The 18904-nt window shown below is 50.7% G+C and overlaps 1 protein-coding gene and 1 pseudogene across 1 annotated transcript; both read right to left on the reverse strand.

Annotated features, from left to right (window-relative positions):
- Positions 1 to 1584: 1584 nt before the first annotated feature.
- LOC143888818 (secreted RxLR effector protein 161 pseudogene) lies at positions 1585 to 2580 on the reverse strand (annotated as a pseudogene).
- A 9626-nt stretch (positions 2581 to 12206) lies between these two features.
- LOC143888819 (uncharacterized) lies at positions 12207 to 14246 on the reverse strand. The gene is made up of 3 exons (XM_077393216.1): positions 13804 to 14246; positions 13205 to 13605; positions 12207 to 12796 (listed from the first exon to the last, which is right to left on the reverse strand). Exons 1-3 carry the CDS (start codon positions 14244 to 14246, stop codon positions 12207 to 12209), a joined length of 1434 nt encoding a protein of 477 aa, XP_077249331.1.
- Between the last annotated feature and the right edge of the window lie 4658 nt (positions 14247 to 18904).

Here is an 18904-nt window from a genome sequence, read left to right on the forward strand (position 1 = left end):
TGCACGGTAGAACAGCCACATATGTTGACTTTTTAGCACATTTTGTCTTATTCCTTTAATTCATTTGAGGCGGCTGTTCTCTCGTGCAAAAGTGAGCCGCGAAATGGTTCTCTGCAAAATTGCCTAGCAAATCCCAATTTTAAATAGTGTCGCAGAAGGCATTCCGCGGGCCTTCTGTTGTATGTCCTTCTGTTGTATGTGAGAGCAGTCATATAGGCTCACTTTTCAACAGATTTTGTCTTATTCATGAGGTGAGTGCTCTCATATGAAACAGGAGGTCAGCAAAATGCTTTCTGCCATGGTCCCTAGCAAATCTCATTTTTTAAATATTGATATTTTAAAACCATGGTGCAAGCGTATGTTCCATGCTTCACGTTGTGCCTTGTCCATGATGTATGGGCCCACAACTGTCATTATCAATTAACGCCTGTGGAATATAATATTTTTTCATTAGTATATTGATTCCTCTTTGTTTTTCCCCATTCTAGTTTGGAACTGATATTTACACCTTTTTCAATTATGTATTGATAAACAAGTTGACTCTTTTTTTAAAACATTCAAAACTTCTTTCATTGGAGAATGCCATTTGGTACGAGCTGTATCAGCTATTGGAAAATGTTTGAAATAGAGAGCGGGAGTTGAAGGAGTGCGGATATCATCTCCAATAAGCTTTTATTTTTGAATAGTATTCTAAAGTAAATAAACAGGCCAAACCCCTTGGAGTGTCTATACAAGTAGGCAACCTTCAAGGCAATCATCCATACTAAACTAAGCTATTCTTCCCTCCTCCTCTTCTTTCTCTGGTTTCTATAGTTTTCAGTTTTTATTTTCTTCATCTTCTTCTCCTTCCAAATCTTTTTCTTCTTCCTCCTCCTGCTTTAGTTTCCTCCACAGACGCATATACATAGAGATGGCTAGTGAGAGCAAGATACTCATATTTGGAGCAAGTGGGTGTAGAAGTTAGAGATCAACTGAAGAAGAATAAAACTAAAGAAGCAAAACCATACGCACAAACCAAGAGGAGAAAAACGTTTGTCTTTTTCTCTGGTTTCTTGAGTAAAATATTATATCACTTCTCTGTGCCCTCCTTATTTGTAGAAAAAAAAAAACAAAAAAACAAAAGCAAACTCCTACTCAACCTATGACTCATTGTAGCCAATCAAAATAAAGACCTACTCCTATTCAACTTGACTTTTCTAACTTATCAAAAAAAGATAAAGATAGAAAGTAGAATCCTAATCTAACTCTAAGTAATCAGTGGGCCCCACCAGCCCAACCCCTCTGGTGGATGACGTAAGAGTCACGATGACTCTCAACACTCCCCCTCAGCGCTGACTCTTTACTCATCATGCCAAGTTGCCATCGGAACTTGGAGAACTTTGTATAAGACAATCCTTTGGTGAAGATGTCCGCTGTCTGTTCTTCTGTGTTAACTGGAAGAAGACTGATGTCCCCTTTCAGTACCTTCTCACTAATGAAGTGGTGATGCACTTCAATATGCTTTGTACGAGCGTGAAAAACTAGATTTTTTGCCAATCGAATCGCGCTCTCGTTGTCGCAGTATAGCCCAACTGAATAGTTTCCCTATTGCTTCATGTTTGGCATAAGTTGCATAAGCCACTCACATTCTTGTGATGCCATAGCTGCTGCCCTGTACTCAGCTTCAGTTGTAGAAAGTGAAACTGTTGGTTGTCTTTTACTACACCAAGATACCACTCCCGAACCTAAGCTGAACACATACCTAGTAGTGGATCGACGCGTTGATAGATCTCCTGCATAATCTGCATCACAGAATCCCACTACCTCACACGAGATTCCCTTTTCATAGAGAATCCCAAAATCTAGTGTGCCTTTCACATATCGCAAGATGTGCCGAACTGCTTCTAAGTGTGGCTTTCTCGGACTTTGCATGAACCTGCTTACCACTCCAACTGCGTTAGCAATGTCTGGTCACGACAACGCTAAGTAAATCAAGCTTCCGACCAACTGCAGGTACATGGTTCCATCCTCCAGGAGATCACCTACTTCTTTTCTCAACTTCCAATTCACTTATGTCGGAGTTGAGATTGGATTGCAGTCCTCCATCCCAAACTTGTTCAACAAGTTTGTAGCATACTTCTTTTGACACAAAAATACTCCCTTATCACACCGGTCTACCTCTAGACTAGGGAAGTGGTTGAGTTCACTGAGCTCCTTCATCTCAAACCTCACCGAGAGACTCTCTCAAATTAGTATAACTTCATCTTTGTCTTCTCCAGTGACAATGAGATCAACGATGTAGATCAACACCGCTGTGATTTGTTTGTTCTTCTGCTTCACAAACAAGCTTGAATCTGCCAGTGCTACTACATAACCACTGAACACTAGGAACTCCGCGATCTTGCCGTACCATGCTCGCGGTGCTTGTTTCAGCCCATATAACGCCTTTCACAACTTACAAACATACTCTGGCTTCTGCTGGTCTTCAAAACCACGTGGCTGCTCCATGTGAATTTCCTTGTCAATCTCACCATGCAGAAACGCATTTTTGACATTCATCTGCCAAAGCTTCCAGCCTTTGCTTCCCGCGATAGCAATCATCACACTTACAAAAGTGATCTTTGCAATTGGACTGAATGTCTCATCAAAATCAACTCCGTACTTTTGGCTAAACCCACGCGCCACCAAATGCGCCTTATAACGATCAATTGTTCATTCTGACCGTCTCTTCACCTTGTACACCCACTTGCATGTTACTGGCTTCACTTTTACAGGACATGGAACAAGCTCCCACATCTCATTCTTGGTCAAGGCAGCAATTTCCTCTTGCATTTCGACTTGCCACTCCTCGATTCCTTGTGCAACTTCGAATGAAGTTGGTTCTTCAGTTGCATGGGTGACCAAGATGTTGCACATAATCTCCTTCCCCTCTTTCTCTTGTGCGGACGCTCCATCTATGAACTTGGGGTTGTGTTTCCGCACACGTGAAGACCTTCGCGACTTTTTTGTAACTTCGTCCTCATCATCAAGCTGTGTAGGACGCTTCTCCTCAGGCGTCCGCCCTTGTGGTGAATTAACACCAGTCTTCCAAGGACTTTTTGATTGCCTAGGAGAGCTTCCAAGTTGAGAAGGATCCCCGTCCTATGATTTTTCCTTCTCTTTAGGACTTGATCCGGCCTTTGACTGATCATCCTCCCCCTGCTTTGATTCCTCTTCTCTAAGACGGCTCTGCACCTCATCTTCAAATTTAAAGGAATCTGGTAGAACAACATCATCAGACGACCACCACGATGATGCTTCATCGAAGATTACGTCACGCGAGACGTGGATCTTTTCAGTAGTTGGATCACAACACCTCCAGCCTTTCCGCCGGTTCTCATAACCCACAAAAATACATCTTAGTGCTCTTTTGTCAAGTTTGCTTCTGTGATTCTCTGTAAGAAATACGTAGCAAACACACCCAAAAACACGAAGATGTTTGACAGTCGGCTTGCCTCCATGCAACTTCTCGTACGGAAAAACAAACCCGAGACGAGATTGCGGTAGCCGATTAATCACGTACGCTGCTGTCGCCATACCTTCGGCCCAAAATTGTGGTCGCACATTTTTAGCATGCAACATGCATCGACACGTATCTCCCAGATGCCGATTCTTCCTTTCTGCAACTCCGTTCTGTTGAGGTGTGCCGGGACAAGTGAGTTGCCTCTTGATTTTGTGCTCTTGCAGATATTTCTCAAACTCGTTTGATGTGTATTCTCCTCCGCTGTCTGACCGAATGCACTGTAGATTCCATCCGACCAACGTCTCTGCTTCCGCACGAAATTCTTTATACTTCTCAAGTGCTTCAGATTTTTCCTTCATGAAATACACCCAAACATACCTTGAGAAGTCATCGATGAAGGTAATCATGTAACGTTTGCCTCCAACCGACAGTGTCTTCACTCTCCCAAACACGTCAGTGTGCACTAATTCCAAAGGTTCCTTCGCCTCGAACTTTGACTGTTGGACTGGTAGTCTGTGCGTCTTGCCGAATTGACATCCACTGCACACCGCATCAAGACGAAACTCCATCTTTGGAAATGCATTCACAACTTCACATTTTGCCATCTCGTGAAGCTTCTTGTATCCAGCATGTCCTAGACGGGCATGCCAAAGATCTGGAGTTTCATTCTTTCGCGTCTTCTCTACGTACGCTTCTTCTGCCGACATCACATACATGGACTTCACCCTCTTCCCAGCCATGACAGGAATCCCATCAACTTTGATCTTCTGAAAAACTTTGACGTTGTCAGGTCTGAACAAAGCATAACATCCTGTTTCTGTTATCTGTGAGACAGACAACAAATTCTTCGCCATGCCAGGGATATGGTAGACTCCATGTAGTATGCGGTCTTCGCCAAATCTCACTGCGTTCTCTGCATCACTTATGTGCTTTACTGGGTGTTGAGAGTTGTCTGCCGTCACAACCACTCAGTTACCACTATACGGACGCATGCTTCAGAACTTCTTCTCATCGCCCGTCATGTGGTTCGAACAACTTGAATCAACGATCCAGTCGTTCACATAATCCACAGATGCTCCTCCTTCGGTCACACAACGTGTGAATGCTGTAGCGGCTTCATCATGGTAGTACATATCGGAAACAGTGGTTGTCAAGGCTAGCTCTTCAACCACATTTGCCGTTTGCTTTGTGACATCAGCAACAGACGTGTACTTGGCTTGCGGGTCCCAGTCCTCCTCATCACTGGCTCCCCCTTTCTCACTAGCCCCAGCGAGCCGTGAGTCCTCCGTAGCCAAATTACCTTCAACAACAACAAGTTTTTCTTTGCAATCACGTGCAAAGTGACCCGGCTTTCCACACCGATAGCAAGTTTTCTTTGTTTGCTTACCCTGTGTCTTCTTGTTGTCTTTGTTTTTGCCGTTATAGTTTTCCTTGAATCCGCCTTTCCCGTTCCTTAGCTTGGACTCCTTGCCACTTCCCATTGGCTCCCTTAGAAAACATGGCCTCTTCCTTGTCTTCAATCTTCAAGGATCCGGTTTTGACGAGCACCATCTCGTGGCTAATGAGTAGACTCTCTAACTCATCTACATAAGGCTGCATCTCCCAACCGGCGATGGCTGCAACGTATGCTGAGTACTCCGGTCGTTGACCGTTGATCAAGAGTCTTCGCAACTTTGACTGAAATTTTGTTCTTTGGATCCAACAGGGACAGAGACAGCTCTCTGCACGATACCTTCATCTTTTGGAAATACTCAAGTAAACAAAAAGACGTTAAAGTCTGCATTAAATTCTGAAAACCCAATACATGCCCGTTGATGCAAATAAGGAAAAAAAGGCCCACGAAAAACAATCCTTCTAATGGCACAAACTTGATTATTTTGAAATTCGTCTGCATCACTTTCCATGTAATAAAGACTATAACATTGCCATCTTTACATTAAATCATGTCAAATCAACATAAGCAATGTCAGGCGGAAATAAAATCTTCATACTTAGTCACTTAAAAGATGAAAATTTCTCACTTAGCAGGAGTCCCTATGGACCCAACTGATGACCAGAAAAAACCCTGAGGACACCCCAAAAAACAACTAACTCTCTGATACATTAGTATTGAAGCTCACATCACATAGAAACTTCTCCATAAGGGCAACCCGTTGGATCCACATCCCCAACCTACAGCGGTGGTAACTACAAATCTACAGCCCTGGAATGTATAAACGGAGAGCACTTTGTGTGCAAATGAAACATGTATGGAAAGTCAAAGGATTAGTTAACAGTACCATGAAAATTCTCATTAATAAGGCAAGAGAATAAGATATAGATAGATGGAGAGGGGCTATCAACGGTTCTTTCTTCTTTTCTTTTTTTAAATCCCGGAAACGAATACGCGTGGCGATGAGATAGAAACGGATACTCATGGCAAGGGGATTAAATCGGAATTTTCGGGATTGCTTCTATCCCTTCTGACCCTAAAGTACAGTCATTGAGAGCGGCTAGACGGACATTCTCCCAATTTGAGAACGGGCGCTGATATTCCCCGCCCTCCCCCCCCCCCCCCCCTGACGGCTGGCTAACGTATTCCCACCATTTGACCGGTCTCTCTCTCTCTCTCCACACACACAACACGAACAGTTGGTGGGCCCAACAGAAACCATTGGGGGAATGGTGGGCCCATCTTTGAATAACGTAGGCCCCACCCATACCACACCATAGGATAATCCAAACCGTCCATTTGATGGGCCATAAACGCAAATAGGTTGCGTCCCAAAATATTTTTCCATAGGCGGATCCTAGCTCTCCGATCTAAATAGAAATTACTTCTTATGCAACCTCTATAGATTGTAGGGCTGTGATCATCCTACGGAAATGATTTTTGGGGCACAACCTATTTACATTGTGGCCCATCAAATAGACAGCTTGGATCATCCTATGTTGTGGACGGTACTCTTCAATTTGAAAAATATCGGTGAGGCCTACGATTGGGCCTTAATGTTAGTGTACGACCAACTCCATAGGATTATCCAAACCATGGACGGCTTGGATCATCCTATGTTGTGGATGGGCCTTAATGTTACTGTACGACCACAGGATGATCCAAACTATTCATTTGATGGGCCAACCCTTTTGGGGGGCACAACCCATTTACATTATGGCCCATCAAATGGACGGCTCGGATCATCCTATGGTCTGGACGGTACACTTCATTTTGAAAAATATGGGTGGGGCCTAAATTGGGCCTTAATGTTACTGTACGAACCACACCATAGGAGGATCCAAACCATGGACGGTTTGGATCATCCTATGTTGTGGATGGCACGCTTCAATTTGAAAAAAAATCGGTGGGGCCTACGATTGGGCCTTAATGTTACCAACTCCATAGGATTATCCAAACCATGGATGGCTTGGATCGTTCTATGTTGTGGACGGGCCTTAATGTTACTTTACGACCAACTCCATAGAATGATCCAAACCATTCATTTGATGGGCCACAATGTAAATAGGTTGTGCCCCAAAAATCATTTCCATAGGATGATCACAACCCTACAATCTATAGAGGTTGTATAAGATGTAGTTTCTATTTAGATCGGAGGGCTAGGATCTGCCCATGGAGATGATATTTTGGGACGCAACCTATTTACGTTTATGGCCCATCAAATGGACGGTTTGGATTATCCTACAGTGGTATGGGCGGGGCCTACGTTGTGTAAAGATGGGCCCACCATTCCACCAACGGTTTTTGTTGGGCCCACCAACTGTTCCTGTTGTGAGAGTGGAGAGACAGAGAGAGAGAGGCCGGTCAAATGGTGAGAAAGTGAGAGAGAGAGAGAGAGTGTGTGTGTGAGTGGAGAGAGACCAGTCAAATAGTGGGAAAGTGACTGTTAGGTCTAAAATTGGTAACAGGTTATGGTAGGGCCGGAAAGGCTGATCTGACACACCACGGCTGAAGGGCTGGTGGAGTCCTGCGCTGCACAAGGGCACAGACAAGAAGATAAAGGGTCAGAGGACCAACCCGGAGTGGTGCTCCGGACGGGCGCTTCGACACTCAAGTCAGTATGAGCAGGAGTGAAGAGCAATGTCAGAGCAAAAGCTTAGGGTTTTGATTTTCAGATCCCTCACCTTAGCACAAGTGAAAGCTATTTATAGTGATTCTGAGCCACCTGTCTAGGACAGGTGGTAGTTCTGAGCCACCTGTCCAGGACAGGTGGTGGCCTCTGTATGGACCAGGTCTCATACCTAGGAAGGGTAGGTGGAAGTCCCTGATTGGTCCAGGTGTCACACCTAGCAGGGACAGGTGTTGGCTTTGCAGCGGTCCCTGTGAGGGCCACGTGTCAACAGCCAATTGGTTGCTGAGTTCGGACCCATCAGTGCTGAGTCCGGACCCCATCAGTTGCCCCCTGGTTCTCCGAGTCGTGACAGCGGCTAGGGGAAGCAAAAAGAGGGTTAAAGCAGCATCTGGCCGGCCTCAGGCAGGGGCCAGAAAAAATCGCGGTGGCCAGGGGCCTCTGGGCGGCCTGGTCCGGCCTTGAGACTTGGTCTGAAGGAGCACGGCCGGGCAGGAGCCCCTGTGCAATCCAGTCCGGTCGAAATTTGAACCAGAAGTCTGGCCGGCCAAACCTCCTGGGCGTCGTGGCCGGGCAGATCTCCTGGACGGGGCGGCTAGGCCGAACAGGTCCTCTGTCGCCTAGTGAACGCGTCATATCCTGTTCGGCTAAGCCTTCTGGGCGGCTAGGCCGGGCAGGTGTTTTGTCGCGTAGTGAACGCGTCATATCCTGTCCGGCTAAGCCTTCTGGGCGGCTAGGCCGGGCAGGTGTTTTGTCGCGTAGCGATTGCGCCATATCCTGTCCGGCTTCTGCTAAGCCTTCTTGGCAGCCAGGCCGGACAGATCTTCTGTCTTCTAGCGAACGTGTCATATCCTGTCCGGCTAAGCCTTTTGGGCGGCTAGGCCGGCCAGGTGTTTTGTCGCATAGCGATTGCGCCATATCCTGTCCGGCTTCGGTTAAGGCGTTCTGGGCGGCCAGGCCGGACAGATCTTCTGTCTTTTAGCGAACGCGTCATATCCTGTCCGGCTAAGCCTTCTGGGCGGCTAGGCCGGTCAGGTGTTTTGTCGCGTAGCGATTGCGCCATATCCTGTCCGGCTTTGGTTTAGGCGTTGGACGGCCAGGCCGGACAGATCTTCTGTCTTCTAGCGAACGCGTCATATCCTGTCCGGCTAAGCCTTCTGGGCGGCTAGGCCGGGCAGGTGTTTTGTCGCGTAGCGATTGCGCCATATCCTGTCCGGCTTCGGCTAAGCCTTCTGGGCGGCCAGGCCGGACAGATCTTCTGTCTTCTAGCGAACGCGTCATATCCTGTCCGGCTAAGCCTTCTGGGCGGCTAGGCCGGGCAGGTCTTTTGTCGCGTAGCGATTGCGCCATATCCTGTCCGGCTTCGGTTAAGGCGTTGGACGGCCAGGCCGGACAGATCTTCTGTCTTCTGGCGTCATCACTTTGCGCTTTGGAACTTGTACCTCGCATTTAATGCGGACGGTGCATTTAATGCGAGCGGCGCATTTAATGCGGTAGGTGACGTGGCGCACTCCGGCTGGTGGGAAAAGGGCGGGATTTTTCCCGCTCTTCCAAGCCTATATATACCGGAGTTTTTACTCCTCATTTTCACTTTTCACATTCTCCTCTCCTTCTCTGCTACTCGGCTAGTCAAATTTCTGCCCGCCTCGGATCAGTGAGCTCGGAGATCTTCAGTCAGCACCTCAGTTCGGTAATTTCTTTTAGCTTTTCTTTTCTTCCCTTTTAATGTCTAGCACTAGTTCCGAGTCGGACTCCGGCTCAAAGGAGTCCGGTTCGACTAGTAGTAGTACTGGGTCCGGGGCGTCGGAGAGGACGAGGCCGGCCTCTCCTGCGGAGGCTGGTGTTGAGGATGAGGAGATAATAATCGTAGTAGACGAGGAGAGCGGAGAGGAAGAGATTGTGGACTTAGACACAATCCTGGTCCGTGGGGACGGACCGCACCGGGTAGAAACCAGCGACGACGAAGAACACGCTGAAGTTCCTCGCTTGCCGCGCGCACCCGTGGAGGTGATAGCGGAGGCACGGATGGAGGCCAACCCACAGTACAACGTCGGGGCCCTGTACGAGGTGAATCATCTGGGGCCGGGCAAACTTCAGGCCGTCAGGGACAAATACTGTATCGCTGACCGGTACCTTTTGAGGGCGGCCGTTGAAGGGGACCGGGCCAGCAACGATAGTGCAGATCTCTGCCTATACGAAGAAGCCTTACGGGCAGGGCTCAGGCTTCCCTTGCATCCATTTTTTGTCGAGGTGCTAACTTATTACGGGCTGTCGGTTACACAGGTCGTGCCGAACTCTTGGAGGACGCTGGTCGGCTTTCTGCACCTTTTGGGAGTTCGGGTCCGTAGGAACCCCACCCTGCCCGTCTTCAGGATGTGTGCGCATCTGAAGAGGCACAAGGACGGCGGTTGGATCTACATCAGCCAACGGCCCGAAGTAAAAATGATCACTGGCATACCTACTTCCATTCACACATGGAAGAACAGGTTTTTCTACGCTAGGGACACCGAGCAGGGCTCCCACTGGCCGGTCTCATTGGAGTGGGGAACGCCAGACACCAAGAACCTTAGTCGGAAGCCAGCCCTTAAGGGCTATGACTACATGACCTTCGTTTTGATCAAAGAAGAGCTGAAGCGCGGTCAAATAGACTGCTCGGAGTTCTCCGAAGAGGCCATCCTGGTAGAGCTCGGTATCAGCCGTGCGACGCCGGCACGTACGTAGACTTTTTTAGGCCAGCTCTTTATTTTTTGAACTGTTCCTTTTTTTTTTATAGTTCTAACTCTGTTCTGTTTTCACGTTCAGAAATGGTGAAGCAGATGTCCATGATGGACAGAATCAGGCAGAGCTCCCAGGCGTCCCCAACGCCTGAGCAGCCCCAACCTAAGGGCAAGAAAAGAAAGGTGCCGGAGTCGACTCCGGCGATGGTCGCACGGGCTGAGCCTCTCAAAAGCAGCCGGGCGACACATATGCTTGCAGTTAAGCCGAGCCGGCCAAATCTCGTCGGGCAGAGCTCAGGGTCTGCGCAGGTGACAGAGCCCCAACACAGCGGGCCAGTCCTGGGCATCCCTGCCGCCACGGCAGCGAGAGGTGACAATGTCTTCCACCCAAACTGGGCGGTGCAGAAAACGGACACCGGCCTGGGTGATAGCCGGGTGGCCACAGAATTGATGTACCAGGGCGTCCTCCCACGTGACCGACGGGAAGTCGAGAAAGAGGCGCCGGAGACCTGTGCAGAGGCGATCGCCTCCGCCCTCTATCAGCTCCAAGTGTACTCTAGGGATATGGCAAAGAAGAGTTATCTCTTCTCTGAGACGCTCACACAGATACAGTCCGAGAAGGGCGAGCTCCAAAAGGACAAGAACGGGCTTAGTGAAATTGTCCAGGTCAAAGAGGCCGAATGCAACAGCCTCAAGGACGAGGTGCAGAGGGTCAAGAACCAGGCCGTGCAGGATCTCCTAACCGTGAGGGAGAGAGCCGATCAGAGAGAAAAGGCGGCTATCGAGGCGGCCGTGAAAGTGGCAGTGCGGGAGGCCGTGCAGAAGACCAAGGAGAGGAAGGACACACAGTTCTTCAACCTGGGTCTCCAAGCCTATAAGGCGGGGTTCCTTCTCTGCTCCGAGCAGGTTAAGAAGGCTCACCCCGACATCTCTCTCGACGGACTGGACGACCCGTATGCACCTCCAGATGAGGAAGAGGACGAGGAGGAAGAAGGCGAACTGGACTCCTCCCAACCCATCGAGGTAGAACAGGAAGTCGTTCTGGCTTCCGAGGTCACCCCTCCAACCGCCGAGGCCGGCCAAGCTGCAGCCCTTACTGCAGAGGCAGTCACCGACGAGGTGGCCGACGGGGAGGCCTGAGTGGCCGCCCTCTTGCTCCTATCCTTAATTTTTGTTTGTAAAATTTTGTAACGGCCGACGAGGCTCATTCTTTGTAAGCCAGCTCGGCGAAAAGAGCACTTTTGTGATATGAATACAAGTTCAATTTTGTCTAACTGTCTGTACGGCTGCCTTGTTTTTTGTATTTATGACGTCTGTGCTTCTATCTTTCTGCCGAGCCGGAGTGGTTAACCGGATGTCATTGGCCGGAGTGAACCACTTCTGTCTCCGAGTTTGCAAACACTTAGAGTATTTGAGGTGGTTTCCACTAGGGCGGGTCCATGTGGTCGGAACCGATCTCCACACCGAATTGGACGTGCCGGAGTGCACCACTGCCGCTCTCTAAGTCTGCAAACACTTAGTCTTTTTGGCGTCTAGCGATTATGCATATCCTGTCCGGCTTAGGCTGTGGACGGCCAGGCCGGGCAGATCTTTTGGCGTTTAGCGATTGCGCCATATCCTGTCCGGCTCCGGCTAAGGGCGGCCAGGCCGGGCAGGTCTTTGAGGTGGTTTCCACTAGGGCGGGTCCATGTGGTCGGAACTGATCTTCACACCAAATTGGACGCGCCGGAGTGCACCAATGCCGTTCTCTAAGTCTGCAAACACTTAGAATGAGAGCTAAGTCTGCAAACACTTAGAGTCTTTTGATGGGGGAGCTGGCATATACTAGTGACTCAAAAGTGAGGGACACAGTTCAGAGACAACTCCACTTTATTTCTCTTTGAAATTTAATTACAGAGATTCTTTACAGGCCTTCAAGGGCAAAGGAAAAGACTATTGATAGTATATTCAAAGATTTCTGGAATTCCAGGCGTGCGGCAGCAGCTGCTCGTCAAGTGTCTCTAGGCGGTAGCTTCCTGGACGGATGACCTCTTTGATTCGGTACGGCCCTGCCCAAGTCGGGTAGAGTTTGCCCACCCTTCTTGACTGGGAGACGGCCGCTTTCCTCAAAACCAGGTTGCCTGTGCGGAACTCCCTTGGTCGGATCTTCGTGTCATGGTATCTAGACACCTTCTGCTTATACGCTGCGGCCCTGATCTCTGACTCCTCATGGACTTCTTCAAGCAAGTCGAGGTTGACACGGAGCCCGTCCCTATTAAGCTGTTCATTGAAGTGAACAATTCTTGGGGAGGGAATGCCGATGTCAACCGAGATCACAGCCTCTGTTCCGAATGAGAGATTGAAAGGCGACTCACCCGTTGCAGTGCGTGGGGTAGTCCGATACGCCCCGAGCACATGGTACAGCTCGTCAGCCCAGCGGCCGGCCTTATCATCCAGTCTCTTCTTTATCCCCTGCAGCAGAGTCCTGTTCGTCACTTCGGTCTGTCCATTTGTCTGAGGGTGCGCCACGGAAGTGAACTTTTGCTCAATCTTCAGATCTGCACAAAACTTTCTGAAGTTCCTTGAGTCGAACTGTTTGCCATTGTCTGTTATGAGGACCCGGGGTATCCCGAATCTGCACAACACTGATTTCCAGAAAAAGTTCTGGACGTTCTGCTCGATGATCTTGGCCAGAGGTTCAGCTTCTACCCACTTAGTGAAGTAGTCGATGGCGACAACGACGAACTCGCGGCCTCCGGAGGCCGGCGGAAAAGGACCTAAGATGTCCATTCCCCAGATAGCAAAAGGGAGAGGGCTCATGATCGGAGCCATTGGCACGGCAGGCTGGTGAACGGCGGGAGAAAATTTCTGACACTTCTCGCACTTCTTCACAAGGCTCAGTGCATCTTGTCTCAATGTAGGCCAGTACAGGCCCCTTAGAAGGACTTTGATGGCGAGGGCCTTGCCCCCAAGATGCTCTCCACAAATCCCTTCATGGGTCTCTCGCAGGGCGTACAGGGCATCAGTTGGCCGGAGACACTTCAAGTACGGGAGGGTGTAAGATCTCTTGTACAGAGTTTCTCCGTCAAGTGAAAACCTTGCTGCTCGCTGCACGACTTTACGGGCCTCTTTTTTCTCCCCGGGGAGTTCTCCGCTGCGTAGATATCTGATGATCTCGTCCATCCAGCACGGCTCATCGTCGATCTGCATTACTACGATGGGCTGTTCATCAATACTGGAGGTCTTTAGGAACTCCATACGGATTTCTCTGAGAGCGGTGTAGCCTGATGCCGCTAGCTTTGAGAGCACATCAGCCTTTGTATTTTCAGTCCGGGGGACTCTGATGACCTCAAAACTTGCGAACTTGCTGGCCAGGTCATGGACCCTTTGTAGATATTTTATCATTCGCTCTTCTCGGGCCTCATATACTCCTTGGATCTGACATACGACTAGCTGTGAATCGCAGTACGCCTTCAGTCTCTGAGCGCGGGCCTTAATGGCGAGGTTCATTCCGGCGATGAGCGCTTCGTACTCTGCCTCATTGTTTGACGCACGTAATCCAAACCTCAGGGCATAATTCAGGACAAAGCCATCTGGTCCTGTGAGAACTAGTCCGGCACCGCTGCCACTTTTATTTGAAGACCCGTCGACATATACCTCCCAGAGCGGCTCTTCAGAACATGGAAGCGGACTGGTCGGAGGAGCTGCACTCTCAAGCCCGGGAAGCGGAACCGCTTCGGCTTCGATCTGCTGCTCGGATATAACCGGTTCTGCTTCTGACCCGGGGTCTGAATCTGGCATGGTACATTCAGCTATGAAGTCTGCAAGAACCTGAGCTCTGATTGCTGGCCTGGGCAGATATTTGATGTCAAACTCGCTGAGCTCCACGACCCACTTCACAAGTCGGCCTGAAGTGTCTGGACGGTGGAGGATCTGCCTCAGGGGCTGTCCTGTCAGGACTTTGATTGTATGCGCCTGGAAATACGGCCTTAATTTTCTGGCCGCCATAACGAGGGCGTATACGAGCTTCTCGACTCGCTGATATCTTGTCTCTGCATCATGGAGGACCTTACTGACATAGTAGATCGGCTTTTACTGGTGGTACTCCTCTCTGAACAGTACTGCTGCAACTGCCAAAGGTCCCGCTGAGAGATACAGAATCAGCTCTTCTCCTGGCTCTGGCTTGGACAGCAACGGTGGAGACGATAAGTACTGCTTCAGCTCTTCAAATGCCGCTTAGCACTCCGAAGTCCAGGGCGCGGTTTTTATACCCTTGACTGCGTTGAAGAACGGAAGACATCTTTCTGCGGACTTAGGGATGAACCTCCCCAGGGCAGCTACTAATCCGGTTAGGCGCTGTACTTCTCTGATAGTTCTGGGCGGAGTCAGCTCCATCACCGCCTTGATTTTCTCAGGATTTGCCTCTATCCCTCTCTGGCTTACCATGAAGCCCATAAACTTGCCTGCTCCGACGCCGAACGTACACTTGGTCGGATTGAGCTTCATGTTGTGCTCCCTCAAGACTTGAAACGCTTCTTTGAGGTCGGCAACATGATTGCAGGCAACTCTGCTCTTGACCAGCATATCGTCCACATATACTTCCATATTGCGGCCGATCTGCTCTTTGAACAGCCTGTTGACGAGCCGCTGGTAGGTGGCTCCTGCGTTCTTCAGTCCAAAAGGCATAACTCGATAGCAATAAGTCCCCTGATCGGTTACAAAGGATGTTTTCGGAATGTCGGACTCATGCATTCTGATATGATTGTATCCCGAGAAGGCGTCCATGAAGCTTAGCAGCTCGTGACCTGCAGTAGCGTCGATGAGCTGATCGATCTTTGGGAGCGGGTAGCTGTCCTTCGGGCAGGCCTTATTCAGGTCTGTAAAATCTATGCAGGTCCTCCACTTCCCATTAGACTTCTTCACCATCACAACATTCGCGAGCCAGTCCGGGTACTGGATCTCGCGGATGAAGTCGGCCTTCAGAAGCCTTTCCACCTCTTCTCTAATGGCCCTTCGCCTCTCCGGTGCAAAGTGCCTCTTCTTCTGCTTCACGGGCTTGCAGGTCTGATCAACCCCGAGCTCATGGGTGCTGATTGCAGGGTCGATGCCGGGCATGTCTGAAGGAGCCCAGGCAAAGACATCTGCATTGGCTCTGAGGAACTGAGCAAGATCCTGCTGCGCGGCCTCTGGCAGGGTAGAGCCGATTTGAACAACCCTCTGGTCGTCATCGCTATACAACGGGATAGATATAATGTCCTCGGCCGGCTCGTTTACTGTGATCCGGGCTTCGTCCCTTAGATCAAACAGCTCGATCGGCAGAGACTCGGAGGCATTCTTCCCTTTCAGTGCCGCTGCATAGCACTGCCTCGACTGCGGCTGGTCCCCTCTAACTTCCCCTACGCCCCCCGATGTACTGAACTTCATCTTCTGATGATAGGCAGAGGGAACGGCTCGGAGGAGATTCTGGCCGGGGCGGCCCAGGATAGCATTGTAGGCCGACTTGGCCCTTACCACCAAGAAGTTCACCATGGCGACGGACTGGCAGGGCGGCTCCCCGATAAGAACTGGAAGCTCGATCTGCCCTTCGACTTTGACAACTTCTCCGGAGAACCCGAACAGATCGGAGTTGGCCGGCTTCAGACGGTCGGTTCCGACCAGCATCCGCTCGAAGGCGTGATAATAGAGGATGTCTGCGGAGCTCCCGTTGTCGACCAAGATCTTCTTCATTTCCCAGTTTGCCACCAGCATGGTGATGACCAGGGCATCATCATGCGGAAGGATCAGGCCGTCGAGATCTGCATCTGAAAAGGATATCTCGTTCTCTAGCCTGGCCTTCTTGCTGCAGGTATGGACGGCGTTGACCTGCCGGGCATAAGTCCTGCGGGCTGATGAAGAGGTTCCTCCTGCGGTCGGCCCTCCTGAAATGGTACCAATAACACCATGAGGTTGAGGTTGAGGTACCTGAGGAGGGGGGCTGGCCGGGGCCGGAGCTTGAATGCGGTCGCCTAGAGGTTGAGCGCCCCGGGGGCTTCTGCCTCTGGGCTTTGGCTTCTCCTTGCGCTCTCTTTTGTTGTCATCATTTCTCAAGTACCTTCCAAGGTACCCTCTGCTGATCAACTGCTCGATCTCCTCCTTCAAATGAATGTACGCATTGGTGTCATGGCCGTGGTCCTTGTGGAACTTGCAGTACTGGGACATGTTTCTTTTTGTCGACGAGTTCTGCCTCTCAGGCCACCGGATGAAGTCCTCTTCCCGAATGGTTGCCAGGATCTGTGCTCTGGACGCGGTCAGCCGCGTGTAATGCTCTCTCGGTTGGGGGCTTCTCCCCTTTCGAGAAGGGCTTCTCTCCCTGCGGGAAGGGCTTCTCTCCTTCTTCTGAGACTTATCATCCCTACGCTGCTTGGTAGGGTTCTTCTCCTCGGGCCTTCTCTTGCTAGCAGAGTCCAGGGCGGCGAGAGTTTCCTCCACCGAGATGTACTCCTCCGCCCCGGCCATCAGGTCCGCGAGGGACTGCGGGTTGCGCCGGGCCACTGCTCGCCTGAAATCAGTTGATCGGGCGCCGGCCAGAAGGGCGTTCGTGGCTGCGGAGGGATCCAGGTTGGGAGCCTGGAGAGCTTCTCTATTAAAGCGACCAACGAACACTTTCAAGGCCTCATCATCTCCCTGCCTGAGGGCCATCAGCGAAGCCGTCGTCTTCCTGGGTCTTCTGCTGCTCATGAAATGGCGGGCCAGGTCATCCCCAAAATCATCAAAATTGTCCACGGACCTGGGCTTAAGCCGCGAGTACCAGTCCCGCGCTGCTCCGGTCAACGTGGTGGGGAATGCCCGGCAAAGGAATCCATCCGACGCCCCGTGGAGGAGCATTGTGGTCCTGAAAGTCTCCAAGTGGTCCACGGGGTCGGTGGTCCAGTCATACTGCGGAATCTGCGGCATCTTCCAGCCCGCAGGGGCCTCTGCGCTGAGCACTCTGTCCGAAAATGGTTGAGCGCTTGTGAAGATCCGGAAGGCAGGCCGGCCCTGCTCTCTGGCGAGCTCTTCGATCCGGTGGTCGATCTGCTGGATCCTTCGCAACACCGGGTCCTCTCTTTCCTCAGCCCGGTGGACGGGCCTCTCTCTCCTTGCTGGCGGGCTCATAGCCGATCCGGACTGACTGGCCGGACTCCTTCGCCGGTGCCGCGATCCCTCTCCGTGCGTGGCGTCTCTCTTGCTGCCATGCCTTTGTACGGAGGGAGATCGTGACCGGTGATGTAGGTGAGGCTCGGGGCGCACATGCTTGTCCCGGGAGAGGTGATCTCGTCTTGTAGAGTGACGAGTCTGCTCCCGGGGCGGAGGCGTGTGTTCTCTGCGGGAGCTTCCCCTCCTCTGGGCGGGCTGAGAGGCCTCGGCTGGGTGCTGCTGGAGTGCGGTGGCCGGATTCCTGAACTGCGCAATCACAACAGTCATTTCTTGGAAAAGGGCCCGCATCTCCCTCGGGGTCGGGGTAGGGTCTGAACAGTCCGAGCGAGTCGGACTGCGCTCCCCTGGCTCTCCGACCTCTATCTGCGAGGCCAATCGCTCGCTTCTTCCTTCGCGGGGGGCTGTAGCCCGGGTCGTCTGGGAGGTTGGCACATGCTTTCCGTTTTTTCCTACCATTGCTTAAGTGAGGTTCCGAACAGCTTTTTGTTGCGGGGTCCCACGGATGGCGCCAAATCTGTTAGGTCTAAAATTGGTAACAGGTTATGGTAGGGCCGGAAAGGCTGACCTGACACACCACGGCTGAAGGGCTGGTGGAGTCCTGCGCTGCACAAGGGCACAGACAAGAAGATAAAGGGTCAGAGGACCAACCCGGAGTGGTGCTCCGGACGTGCGCTTCGACACTCAAGTCAGTATGAGCAGGAGTGCAGAGCAATGTCAGAGCAAAAGCTTAGGGTTTTGATTTTCAGATCCCTCACCTTAGCACAAGTGAAGGCTATTTATAGTGATTCTGAGCCACCTGTCTAGGACAGGTGGTAGTTCTGAGCCACCTGTCCAGGACAGGTGGTGGCCTCTGTATGGACCAGGTCTCATACCTAGGAAGGGTAGGTGGAAGTCCCTGATTGGTCCAGGTGTCACACCTAGCAGGGACAGGTGTTGGCTTTGCAGCGGTCCCTGTGAGGGCCACGTGTCAACAGCCAATTGGTTGCTGAGTTCGGACCTCATCAGTGCTGAGTTCGGACCCATCAGTGCTGAGTCCGGACCCCATCAGTGACATATCCTCACGTTTAACGTTAGCCAGCCGTGGGGGGGGGGGGGGGGGAAGGGGGGCGGGGGGATATCAACGCCCTTTGAGAACTACTACAATGATCCGAACAGAAATTGCATTCAATGTGTCTGCCATAACCGACAAACAGAGCCGCATCTAAAAGGTTCTAGCGGCCATTTTGCAATTTAGGAAGGATGCCTTCTTCATGCGAGAGTACACGTGTCTTCATAATACAATTTGCAATTTAAAGGGAAAAAAAACCTTAGTATCTATTCCTACATATAGATATAGATATATACTAGTGGACAACCCGTGAATTGCATGGGGCAAAAAATAAATAATTTGCCAAAATTTTGCCAATATACATAGGATATTGAGAGATAGAAACAATTTTGTTAAAATCATGGGACATAGTGGAGATTTTTTCTCCAATAAATATAAATAA

The sequence above is a fragment of the Tasmannia lanceolata genome, unplaced genomic scaffold, assembly GCF_043159265.1.
Source record: "Tasmannia lanceolata isolate RefF3 unplaced genomic scaffold, GAP_Taslan_0.1 ptg000012l, whole genome shotgun sequence".
Lineage (NCBI taxonomy): Eukaryota > Viridiplantae > Streptophyta > Magnoliopsida > Canellales > Winteraceae > Tasmannia > Tasmannia lanceolata.

What these genes read in the sequence shown, in the direction of transcription:
- LOC143888819 (XM_077393216.1), bottom strand. Translation starts at nt 14,246, where the DNA reads ATGGCGGCCAGAAAATTAAGGCCGTATTTCCAGGCGCATACAATCAAA. An exon ending in GTCCTGAATTATGCCCTGAG is followed by an intron (nt 13,606 to 13,803) that starts GTTTGGATTACG and finishes TGACCTGGCCAG; the next exon opens with CAAGTTCGCAAGTTTTGAGG. An exon ending in TTGTGGAGAGCATCTTGGGG is followed by an intron (nt 12,797 to 13,204) that starts GCAAGGCCCTCG and finishes AGTTTTGTGCAG; the next exon opens with ATCTGAAGATTGAGCAAAAG.